This window comes from Ascaphus truei, chromosome 2 (genome assembly GCF_040206685.1).
Source record: "Ascaphus truei isolate aAscTru1 chromosome 2, aAscTru1.hap1, whole genome shotgun sequence".
Lineage (NCBI taxonomy): Eukaryota > Metazoa > Chordata > Amphibia > Anura > Ascaphidae > Ascaphus > Ascaphus truei.
In genome coordinates, this window is record NC_134484.1 from 286,039,958 (window position 1) to 286,053,292 (window position 13,335).

Sequence of the window (13,335 nt, forward strand, 5' to 3'; positions counted from 1 at the left end):
CTGGAAAGGGCCACTTGACCTTGCACATTGACTTCTAATGCTTTCCAATTTATATTTACCATTTTTGCTAAATGTTTTTTGAAAAACAGGCCAATTTCACCTGATTCATGAACTTAAGTGCAAAATGTGCACATCTCTATTTACTTCCAAACATTCATACAATTGCACTTGAAAAATTATCTATTTTAAAACAAAACATCTCTATTTCATGTCATACAGCATAAACCTATCTAGAATGATATATGGTTTGATTTAAATAACTATTAGAATCTTGGAATCAATCAATATAGAAAATACTCATGGTTCAAACATATACTGTAAAGAGCGTTATAATTCTCAGATGAGTTATTATTGTTGAATCTTTAACAAATAGTTTGAACAGTGAATACAGGAGAGAGACAGACAAGGTTGACTTTTCTGTCTGTAAAATACAGTACAAAAAGGGAAAATTTGAGAATTTGATTTAAAAAGCTCATTATGATAATACATCAAAAGATTTAAAAAATACTTTGATTGCTTAACATTTTATTTATATCACTGTTATTATGAAAAGCAAGTCTTTTTACAGCGATATGCTGTTCCATAAGGTATAACAAATAATTCTTACCATTTTGCCAAAAAACTGTAGGTCAACTTAGTACAGGGTGAAACTATTTAACGAATTTCACGTATTCAAGTTTACTCTTTTATGCATATAACTTGCAGGGCAAAATCATTAGTTTTTTTTCAAATTCAAAGCATTTGAGTGATTTTACTGTAATTTATTACATGTTTTTACAGTGACAGGGTACCCATTTTTGTTTCTAATATTTCTGAAAGCTGTTTTGTGTTACTTTCGACCCTAATGCAGTTTGCCCATTGACTTTCAGTAATACAACTGAACTTTTTCAAGATCTTGAAAAGATCATTCCTAAATTTCACCCCAATAAAAACATAAATAAATGGATTCAAACAACAATGAAGGAAAGCAATGCTCTGTGTTATTTTGTATACAATGTCAATATTCTGGGATGTTTTACAGTCTAAAACAGTGGCATTTGCCGCATCCCACGTTTTAACTACAAGCATACTGTTATATGGTAGTTGAGAAAGTACAAATACCGCCAAGACAGCAAAAATTACTTTCAATGCTTTATGCTTTTGAAAACTTCTGGCTTGGACAAGAGTTGGAATTATCATAGCATAACAGAATAGCATAATCAAGAAAGGAACACAAAATGCCATCGTCACTTTTAAAGCAAGGACAGTAACCTTTAAAGTTTTACTTAAGTAAGTGGGATAAGATATCGTACATGATTTTAAATATGAGTCTTCCTTTACCATGCTGAACAATATCTCAGGCAGACTAAAAATTACTGCAAGTGTCCAGACACAAAAACATACTAATTTGCTCAAAATTAGCCTCTTTGTTCTGTATTTCTGTGCTTTGGTAGCTTGGACAATGACAATGTACCTGTCAATACTAATACAAGCCAGTAAAAGCATGCCACTGTACACATTAACTGTATATACACTATTCACAATTTTACACATAGCAGTCTTAAAAATCCAGTCATGTGAAGTAGCTATTGCCCAGAAAGGCAGAGTTATGAGAAAAAGGAGGTCAGCAATAGCTAGATTAATGAGGTAGGTGTCTGTCATTGTTTTTAACCTCCTGTAATATACATATATAATGATGACCAAAATATTCCCAAGTAGGCCAAGAAAAAATACACACCAATAAATTGGGGGGAGGAAGTATGTTGCAAATTCTCTAACATTACTTTTTTCACAAAATAATCCTGGGTCTTCCAGAAAGTAGTCAGGTGTAATGTGGGTGTAGCTGTCTTCATTTTCTTCCACTGTAAAATTCGGGTTAACCTGAAATTAGAAGCCAGCTTGTTTTTAACAGTACAGTAAAAGTGAAAATATCATTTATAATGTTTAGTTATAAATTTAGATATGAAGGAGTGTTAAGGCTCTATGCAAAACCAAATTTATTAAGCCAAAAGATAATACAACATTATGGCCATCTAGGCAGCCTTTGTCAAGAATATATATATATATATATATTTCCTACGCTTCTCCGTGTAGGGAGCCTGCTGCAAAAAAAAATTGGCCATAGATATGTGAAAAACAGAAAGTGAATCCCTGCGTTTCTCCCATTTGGCTAACAATAAGCCTTTGTAAAGGAAAGGCTACCTAGATGGCCAAAACATTAGCTTAATAAATTTGTTTTTGCAAAGACGGTAGTGCCTCAATACCCCTTCATATCTGGATTACTGCCAATGATAACACCTGGTCTTCCCCTGATGTTGAGAGCACAGGTATAAGTATAATTGGTTACTACTTTCTTATGGTGTGCTACATATACCTGTGATAGTGAGGGGGTAACCAGGCTTTATAATAAAGGTTAAGCCCACTTGGTTGCCACAGAACTGTGTTTTGGGGGTCCTAGAGTGTCATCTCTTGGACCCGTGTATTGTGCATGCATTACTGTACCATGTAATAAAATATGCGACAATAGCAAATTTTTGTTTTACCCTTTCTAGGAATGCTACCAAGTGGAGACGACCAGGCTGTAAGTTTCAGGGTAGGTTTGACGGAGAAATGTTTTTCAGATTGCGTCTATTTAGCGGGGTTCCAAAGTTACGGAAGACCCCAAAAATGTACCTGGGATTCAGGTTAGATTCCCGGCTACGTTGAAGGGCAGTGCTCTGGTCAAAACCCTACCATGAAAGTATTCTTGGGACTTGCCACTAGGAAGTCCTGCTTCAGCACAGACCAGAAAAGGTAAAAGGAGGTACCGGGATGAAAAGGGTCCCTGAAACCGTCAAGGGGTCCTTAATATAACAGGAGGGGCTGCCCAGTTCTTGCCCAGGACACCCTAACACTGGTATAAGGAGTTTAGGGGATACTCCAGCCAAGGATAAGGCTGAGAGAGTTGTATTAAAATAAGAAGTCTCATTCCAGAGTGTCAGGGATGTGGCTGGGGAAGAAAAACAGTTTGGTTTCCCCTTCATCCCTCCCACCAAAAGGATTTAGGATATTTTTTTGTATCACTTTTTTTTATTGAGAACAACATTCATCAAAATGATAACAACAATGTCATAGGCACATGACAAGATTTTTCAACTGAGTTAAACAACATGTTGTCCGAAAATGGGTATTTTTCAGTTGGTGGGGGGGGGGGGGGAAGGTCTAAGGGGGGAGGGGGAGGAAGACATACTGGGGGGGGGGGTGGGGGGAGGATGGGGGATCTCTGTTTTCTTCCTCCCTTTCCATCAGTAAGAGGACGGCCTAATGCAGGCCTAGTCCTAGCGGGCCGCTCCAGGGGTCCCAGGTATTCCGAAACTGTGGCATTTTTTTATTGAGCATTGCTGTAAGTTTATCCATGGCCATGACCTCATCTATTCTTCTCAACACCGTATTTCTCACTGGGGCTTTGGTGTGTTTCCACGCCGCTGCTATTGAGCATCTGGCTGCGGTTAGGATAGCTGATACTAGTCTACTCAGGGTCGGGGGTAGGTCGTCAATAGGTTTGCTCAACACGAAGGTCAAGGGGTCCAGGGGGAGAAAAAGCCCCGTCGTTTCTTGTAGAAGCTTCTGGATCTTTGTCCAGTACCTCTGAATCTCCGGACATGACCACCAAATGTGGGCCATGTCCCCCTTTTGGCCACATCCCCACCAGCACAGGTCAGAAGTGCCGGGGAAGATCTGGCTCAGCCTAGCCGGGGTCAGGTGTATTTAGGATATTTTTAATAAAGTGTATCAAGCATGTTAGTATGGTTGCCTGGCTCTGGTATTGGGGTTCAGGGATGCTACAGTCATTTATAAAACTGAGCAGGATTTTATTAAGATAAGGCTGTGAGAGTTTTAGAAGTAAAGTTAAAATGTATAAAAGTATATTTTATTAAGCAGCAACGTTTTAAAATATGTTTGACTGTATGCATGAAACATAAGGCAGGGTCTTTCATCTCAGGGACAAAGGGGGGCTTATGGTTACCACAGCTTTGGTGTCAGTGACTCTAATCCTAGGTCCGTAGATCAAAGTGATACCAGCTGCCAGGGGTATAAAAGCCATCTAAATAGAATAGCTGAGTTAAGTGTTCATGTCCTGGCCAGTTGTCACCTACCTAGACTTGGAGGTACCGAGCCTGCAGGGGCCTTTGAATAGTATGTGAGCAAAATGGTGATTTGTGCACATACCCTCTCACTTTTCTGAAGCCATAGGTGCCAGCTTTCACAAAACTGGCAAAGTGTGTAAGTCGCTAGAGATGAAGATCCCACACTGCGGATTGGCTACTGCAGGGATGACTTTGAAAAGGTTATAAAAAAGTGAGCAGCCAGCCAAGAGTGTGATTCAATGTTTTTTCCAAGATTCAATATGTGTTCCAAGATTTCCAAGGACCTAAGTGTGTAACCTTCACGGAGGGGTCGGAGTGACCCAAAGAAGCCTTGTGGAGACAGCAAGGAAACAGCTACAGGACTTTAAGCAGAACAGCTTCTAATTCACACTTTCAGTACCATTTGGAGTAGACTATTTAAAGCTTTATTCAACTAGGAAAGTCAGTTTGTCAACCCCAGAGCCCCAGTAAGTGTATTTTTATTCTGCCTATTGTAATCCAATGTGTGTTTGCCTGTTTCTACAGAATAAATCACTATTTATTTTACTTATTGGTTTGCTCAGTGATATGATCCCGGTATAAATGTGTAAGTACCTGGTCCCCCGTGACAATATCTCTGTAATAAATGTAGTTATACAGTAGAGGCAACGTCTATTCTAACATTTGCCGTAAACTAGCCGGGTTACATTCTGGGTATATGCTGGGTATGTGCTGGGTATGTTCTGGGCTAGTTTGAGGCACGTTTAAGGCATTTCTGCATTGACTAACGACCCATAGGATTAACACAGCAGGGATCCCTGGCAGTCCAATTCAGTTTGAATGGGACTGCCAGGGACCCCCACTGTTAATCTGATAGGCCATTAATCAATGCAGAAATGCTGGGACTAGTTTAAGGAAAGTTTAAGGCATGTATTCAGAATGTACCTGGGTGTTTCCTGGGTTTTTTGGGGAATTGCCACTGGTTTTTGTTCGAATAAGAGTTGCCTCTACTGTACATTTAGAACATATGAATTCTCTAAGGAATATTATGTTTGAGAGTGGATGAATTATGTGATGTGGTAAAAATATATATATTTTTCTCTGGAGAGACGGTCCTTTAATGAAGCAATCCCCCTAATTGTCCCTCTTTTTTTCACAAGATTGGAAGTGGGGGGGATTCCCCGGAGCTGAACAACTATTTTCAGCACCAATCACACTCCCGGTTTCTGAGATAGTGACCGGTGAAGTTACTGGTCTTACTTACTGATTTTTAAAGGGATTTAAATGACCTTATACAAGGAAGCCGCAACTGATGATGTTGCAGATTCCTATTGGCCCAAGATTTGGCAACCACTTTGTTTCCCCTGGGATTGAAAATAGCAAGATTCAGCTGGTTCCCATCCTGTACAAAAAATGCGGGAGGGGTTAAACAACTGTAGAGGGCATTGCTGATTTAACCCTTTGTATGCCCCATAACATTGTGGTTTAATTATGGGCTTTGTGCTCATTTTCTAGGTGAGATCACGTCCTGCACTTCTGTGGAGCACTGAATGCGATTTTGCCAGCAGAGGAATGGTAGAAGATTTTGTCAGGGATGTCTGCGAAGTGCCAAGGCCTAAAAAATATTCATTCATAAATATAGATGTATACAGTATGTGTATCCTCATTTGATGTACGTTTAGCTACTGATAATTTTGTGGCATTTGAAAAGCATAAATATATATTCAAATCATGTAATTGAATTGGCAGTAATGGCAATAGTCATTCGAATAATACATATATATATACACACACACACACACACATATTTATATATACACATATATAGTAATGGCAATAGTCATTCGAATAATACATATATATATATATATATATATATATATATATATATATATATATAGTTATACGTTACCGTTCCAAGGATTGGTAAACAAGAGACAGCACTCAATGTTGAAAATCAAAGTGTATTAGTGAAAGCAAAAATACATCCAGAAACCCAACGTTTCGGTCCTACAGAATCGGACCTTCCTCAGGGGAGTACTGCCCTGAGGAAGGTCCCATTCTGTAGGACCGAAACGTTGGGTTTCTGGATGTATTTTTGCTTTCACTAATACACTTTGATTTTCAACATTGAGTGCTGTCTCTTGTTTACCAATCCTTGGAACGGTAACGTATAACTACATTCTCTATATGGGACGTGCACCTGTGGCTTACCAGCACCTATTGGAGTGCCAACTGCCTTATCTGACTATATATATATATATATATATATATATATATATATATATATATATATATATATATATATACACACACACACACACACACATATATATATATATACACATATATACACACACACATATATATATATATATTTTTTTATTATTATTTAATTGTAACGTGTATAACTGATTAAAATATAATACAAGTAATGTTTTGTAGTCATATTGCAACAGCAGCAGAAATCCAAATTAATGATCCTTTTATATTCTCTTTTCTTCAGTTTAGTGTTTGCAGATGTTTTCTTTTTGTCAGAAATGCAGATGGTTTCTTTATGCAATGGAAAAAGAATAAGATGCATTTGACATATTTTAGTGCTAACTGCAGTATCTTTTTTTATCAGTATGCTTAAACATCTGAAAGTTCATTCAGATGAGGCATCAGATGTGGTATCCTCAAAAAGAAATACAGTAGTAGTAAGTACTGGATGATGAAATCTGAAAGGCTGGTAGAGAAAGCTTAACAATAATTTAAGCATGTTCATGTCTTTCTGCTTAAATGTATTTAGCAGAGTTTGCTATTACAGTAGTAATGACAATCTTACTTTTGGAATTCAACCATAGAAGTCATTAGATTGGACTATAAGAATGAGCAAGTGGACAATACTTTTAAATTCTTTGTCAGTTCATAAATTAAACTGTTTGGGGGTTATTGAGAAAATTAGCAATTGATAGTGGATATTCACCTACAGTACTTTATTTAACTACTAGCTGATAAACCCAGCGTTGCCCGTGATTGCTGGGGCGGGGGGCGTGGAGAGGCGGGGAAGGGCAGGGAGGGCGGGGATGGGCAGGGAGGGGGCGAAGGGCAGGGAGGGGGGCGAAGGGCAGGGAGGGGGGTGAAGGGGCAAAGGGCAGGCAGGGGGCAAAGGGGCGAAGGGCAGGGAGGGGGGTGAGGGGGCAAAGGGCAGGGAGGGGGGACAAGTGGTGAAGGGCAGGGAGGGGGGCGAGGGGGCAAAGGGCAGGGAGGGGGGCGAGGGGGCAAAGGGCAGGAGGGGGGCGAGGGAGCGAAGGGCAGAGAGACAGGGGCGAAGGGCAGAGAGAGAGGGGGCAAAGGTCAGGGAGAGAGGGGGTGAAGGGCAGGGAGGGTGGGGCGAAGGGCAGGGAGGGTGGGGGCGAAGGGCAGGGAGGGTGGGGGCAAAGGGCAGGGTGGGTGGGGGCGAAGGGCAGGGTGGGTGGGGGCAAAGGGCAGGGAGGGTGGGGGCTAAGGGCAGGAGGGTGGGGCGAAGGGCAGGAGGGTGGGGGCGAAGGGCAGGGAGGGTGTGTGAGTGAAGGGCAGGGCCGGAGGGGTGAAGGGCAGGGCTGGAGGGGGCGAAGGGCAGGGCCGGAGGGGGCTAAAGGCAGGGCCGGATGGGGGCTAAGGGCAGGGCCGGAGGGAGCGAAGGGCAGGGCCGGAGGGGCGAAGGGCAGGGCCGGATGGGGCAAAGGGCAGGGCCGGAGGGGGCAAAGGGCAGGGCTGGAGGGGGTGGGTGCGAAGGGCAGGGAGTGTGGGGGTGGGTGCAAAGGGCAGGGAGGGTGGGGGTGGGTGCGAAGGGCAGGGAGGGTGGGGGGTGGGTGCGAAGGGCAGGGAAGGTGGGGGTGGGTGCGAAGGGCAGGGAGGATGGGGGTGGGTGCGAAGGGCAGGGAGGGTGGGGGTGGGGCGAAGGGCAGGGAGGGTGGGGCGAAGGGCAGGGAGGGTGGGGCGAAGGGCAGGGAGGGTGGGGGCGAAGGGCAGGGAGGTTGGGGATGGGGGCGAAGGGCAGGGAGGGTGGGGGCGAAGGGCAGGGAGGGTGGGGATGGGGGCGAAGGGCAGGGAGGGTGGGGGCGAAGGGCAGGGAGGGTGGGGGCGAAGGGCAGGGAGGGTGGGGGCAAAGGGCAGGGAGGGTGGGGGCAAAGGGCAGGGAGGGTGGGGGCAAAGGGCAGAAGGGTGGGGGCGAAGGGCAGGAAGGGGGGGGCGAAGGGCAGGAAGGGTGGGGGCAAAGGGCAGGGAGGGTGGGGGCAAAGGGCAGAAGGGTGGGGGCAAAGGGCAGAAGGGTGGGGGTGAAGGGCCGGGAGGGTGGGGGCTAAGGGCAGGGAGGGTGGGGGCGAAGGGCAGGGAGGGTGGGAGCGAAGGGCAGGGAGGGTGGGGGCGAAGGGCAGGGAGGATGGGGCGAAGGGCAGGGAAGGTGTGGGTGAAGGGCAGGGAAGGTGGGGGCGAAGGGCAGGGGGTGTGTGAGTGAAGGGCAGGGCCGGAGGGGGCGAAGGGCAAGGCCAGGGGGGGGGGGTGAAGGGCAGGGCCGGGGGAGGTGAAGGGCCTGGCCGGGGGGGGTGAAGGGCCGGGCCGGGTGGGTGAAGGGCTGGCCAGGGGGGGGTTAAGGGCTGGGCCGGGGGGGGTGAAGGGCCGGGCCTGGTGAAGGGCCAGGCCAGGGGGGGGTGAAGGGCAGGCCAGGGGGGGTGAAGGGCAAGGCCAGGGGGGGGGGTGAAGGGCAGGGCCGGGGGAGGTGAAGGGCCTGGCCGGGGGGGGGTGAAGGGCAAGGCCAGGGGGGGGGTGAAGGGCCGGGGGAGGTGAAGGGCCTGGCTGGGGGGGGTGAAGGGCCGGGCCAGGTTAAGGGCCAGGCCGGGTGGGGTGAAGGGCCGGGTCGGGTGAAGGGCCGGGCCGGGTGAAGGGCCAGGCCGGGGGGGGGGTGAAGGGCCGGGCCGGGTGAAGGGCCAGGCCGCGGGGGGGTTAAGCGCCGGGCCGGGTGAAGCGCTGGGCCGGGGGGGGTGAAGGGCCAGGGGGGGGGGGGTGAAGGGCCAGGGGGGGGTGAAAGATCCCTTCCCCTGCGGTTACTTACCTCGCACTGGGCCGCGCTCCTCCTCGGGTTCCTCGGCGGTCTCCGTTCCCCCCGGCGAGGCAGAGCTGAGATGCTCAGGTGAGGAGGTGGTGTGGGCAGCCGGCCCGTACAGCTCCCGACTGAGAGAGCCGGAGCAGCGCTCACAGGGATGGTGAGTTGCGGGCGCGGCCTCTAGGCCTGAAGATTTAAGCGGCGAGACCGTGCTCTTGGGGGGGGAGCGGTCTATGGGAGGGAGCACCGGGGGAGAGGGAGCACCGGGAGAGAGGGTGAGCACCGGGAGAGAGGGTGAGCACCAGGAGAGAGGGTGATGTTGAGGTCCCGCGGAGTGATGATAGGGAGGTTTCCGTTGTTGCGGGCCAGCCGCCGGGAAGGGCGGGGGGGGGGGTCAAGGCCGGGCACCCGTTAAGGAGGGTGGAGAGTGTGTGCATGTGTGTGTGTGTGTGTGTTGAGGAGGGTGGAGGGTGGAGGGTGGAGGGTGGAGTGTGTGTGTGTGTGTGTGTGTGTGTGCGCATTGAGGAGGGTGGAGTGTGTGTGTGTGTGTGTGTGTGTGTGTGTGTGTGTGTGTGTGTGTGTGTGTGTGTGTGTGTGTGTGTGTGTGTGTGTGTGTGTGTTTGGCCCGTCACTCTGCCTCAGGCCAATGAGAGGTGTGCGGGGGCAGGCGGCCTAAGGGAACAATGAGATTTCCCCTAGGGACACCGGACATCCAGACAGGCAGACAGGCATACAGTGCTTTCACTAATATAGTATAAGATTAATGACCAGCAGCATGTACTTTTTAAGTGTACTCACTTAAACAGTGGTTTGCTGTTAGTCATTAGTACTTTAGCTAAATACTGTAAGTGAATTCAATAAATAGGTGAATATCTACTAGCGATTGCAAATACGGTAGCTATTGACATTTTGTGACTAACCCCCACATAGTTTCATTTATTAACTGATTTAAACAATTGAAAAGTATTCTAAATGTGTTTCACACAAATCGACTGTTAAGTATGACTCATTTGCAAACTACAGTATGGTTCAAACAGAAGGAAAAATAGGATTTTCAATTAATGTGATCAAATATTATTTATAACTATTTGGAAGATAATTTACATCCAGAGTAGGTTTTAACCGTAGTGACGAATTCTGCTTAGTACTGCTAAGTACTGTATGTGCCTGCTTCAAATAATAGCTAATTTCTAGTGAAAGTTTATCAGATCATAGTAAGGATTCTCATGCATCGGAGGGTGATTATTGTGATTATTTTCACTTCATTAAAATGATGCTTTATAGTATATGTATCTGAAGATCTGAAGAAAAGGAGAAAAAAATAATAAAAAATATTGGGGGTCATTTAATAGGCAGTATTGGCAATAGGCATATAGTAATAATACCAGACACTGGTAGTATTATACCTTTTATTAGTCCAACAAATAGTTTACAGAAATGAAGCTTTAAAACGGAGCATATTTTGTGGAATTAATGGCTGATAACAGAGAATGAGAGATGTGTACATTTTCTATAGTTGTAGTTTTTGTGGTTTCTTCTTATGTGTGAAGGCTTTCAAACAGGATGGTTACTAACAGGTGTGTCACACGTAGCAAAATGAGCATATAGTAATGTAATTGTAAAAGTAAAGAGAATATACACAAACATTTCTATCTCTTTCTACAGTCTTGATATTTGTTGTCACACATACATACATATCTTAAGTCATCATTTTACATACTGTGTTACTCTGTCAATGTAAACATACAGTAATTTGATATTTAAGATTATTTTTTTTTAAACTCGTGTTTTTACACAATACGGCTATGTGTCATAGCAAAAACAATTGGAGCCAATAAACATTCTCTTCTTTTGTCTCTTTTGCATGTATATTTTGGTACATTTGCTCTAATTTTTGATCAGTGTGCACCAGCTTGCATTCTGGAGAATGTCAATATGAGGATCTAGGAAGGGGTTACTAGATACACTTATTTTACTGGGATGTATCAAACTCTGCTTCTCTGTGCATCATTATTTCCTTTTCTTTGTGGCAACATTTCTGCCAGGTCTGAGGTGATGTTTGTTTACAAGTAGTTATAGTTTATATTAGGTGAGCTCATTGACTGGTGACACCAATTTCAGATAACATAATCTAGGTCTGGATTTCAATTTCATCTTCACTGAGCACTAATTGACTGCATGGAGTCAATATATTCATAGTTTGAGTATGTAGGATCACAGACAGTCAATTAGTTAATTCCTTTTAAAATTATGATCATTCTCAATACATAGAAATGCTTTTTTCCCTTAACATTTAAAAATAATTTTGTTATAATCTTATATGACTAGAATGTTATGTGCCATGTGTTTAGCACATGACCATTTATTGATCACATGAGAGGCTGCTCTCGTGGTCTTTTTGTTATTATGGTTATTAGTACTATAAATTATATCTAGGGCACCAACCAAATACAGTACAGGATAAATGAAATATTCCAATGTAGAAATAATATTTATGAATAATAACATATTGCCAAATAACAAAAACATTGGTAACCTGGCGACTCAAAAGAATGTAGACTAAAATGTATTGTTGGACACAGATTGAAACTTTAAAAGGTGAAAATGACAACAGGAGTAGAGATAATCAAGAAGTCACTTTTTCTTTTAGTAGGCACTGCGCCTGTTTTCCAGTTTCTAAAATATGTTAATATAGAAAGAAGTGTGGAGAACAGTAGGGTTTGGATAATATTACTTGAAAAAGGGAGTTTTTTCAACTACTTTGGGTGCTAGGCTTGAAAAGTATTGGAAGCACCAGAGGGATTGGATGAAGTGAGGGAGGGAAATGGCAGAATTAATATTTTTACAATTCACTATCATTTATAAGATAAGGGCATCTGTTTTGTGTATTATTTCTTTGAGTTCAAAGAAAACTATTTTGACATGAACAGCTGTCTTACTCACCATGATGTTATTTGTAGCCTTTTGATATTATCTTCACATGAAACCATTTACAGTATTTGACCTGGAAAGTATAAAACTTGCAATGAAGGTAGTGCACGCACTCAAACAAAAAGGGTGAAAGTGGGGTACTTAACAGCCGGTGCGCTGGTTATGGGGAGCTCCTGATGTCCCAAATAGATCCAGTGAAAAAGAAGAATCAGGCACACGGTCTTAATCATCAAATGAAAAGGGGTTTAATGTGCCAAGGATTCCAACGTTTCCGCAGTAATTACTGCCTACACCTTGAGACAGGCAGTATTACTGCCGAAACGTTGGATTCCTTGGCACATTAAACCCCTTTTCATTTGATGATTAAGACCATGTGCCTGATTCTTCTTTTTCACCAAGTATAACGCCACTTATTCTGCAAATTAAATACAATGGTAACAAAGAATTTTTTTTAATAAAATGCTTTTACATTCTGTATATAATTGTAGGCATTTCTTAATTATTATTCATATATTGTAGTGACTAGTGACAATAAATGTCTGCTAGCAGATTTACCGCACCTTGGAGAAAGAGTATCTTTTAAACAGAGCAATGTACCAATGGAGCTGACTAAATAAAGCCTTTAACAAATTCCTTGTTACAATGCACCAAGGGGAGAGGTGCTGCTTTACTTATTTAGTATCATCAATTAGATACAGATACAATATAATACTGGACTGTATAAAGGGCTTGTTCATATACATTTTAGAAAGATAAAGATAGCTAAATATAATATATGCAGAATATATAAGAACCTGTACCGCACTATATATTATTACATATTACATAATGAAAGCAAACATTTACTCTACATTTGTTTTAGGATTTAGATGAAATTGAACTAAAACATGACCTGACAAAATTGTGAATGCCTTTAATTTTTTTACATATGTCCCTTGTGCACTTAAAAAATAAATCTACTTCAACCCATTTTAAATCAATAATTAAAGAAAGACTGCAAATGTGTAAGGACAAAAAGTACTGCATCTCACCTTTCTACAGAGGCAAATAAATTCAGCATAGAATTGGCTTTTCAGTGATCACAACTTGGTACTTGTTAGCTAATAAACTATGATAGTTATTTTGTTTATCTGCACCAATCTTGCAAGGTTAAGTTTTGAATCAGTCTTGAAAAAATATTCACCATACCACAGTATTTAAACCTGATCCAAATGGGGCCACACCCTTTCTCACGTACTATTATTATGTAGAGGA

General features: G+C 43.5%; 1 protein-coding gene across 1 annotated transcript; it reads right to left on the reverse strand.

Moving 5' to 3' along the window:
- Positions 1–477: 477 nt before the first annotated feature.
- CCR9 (C-C motif chemokine receptor 9) lies at positions 478–12,154 on the reverse strand. Its single transcript, XM_075589080.1, has 2 exons — positions 12,094–12,154; positions 478–1,860 (listed from the first exon to the last, which is right to left on the reverse strand). The coding sequence occupies exons 1-2, from the start codon at positions 12,094–12,096 to the stop codon at positions 775–777; spliced, it is 1,089 nt and encodes a 362-aa protein (XP_075445195.1). The 5' UTR covers positions 12,097–12,154; the 3' UTR covers positions 478–774.
- Between the last annotated feature and the right edge of the window lie 1,181 nt (positions 12,155–13,335).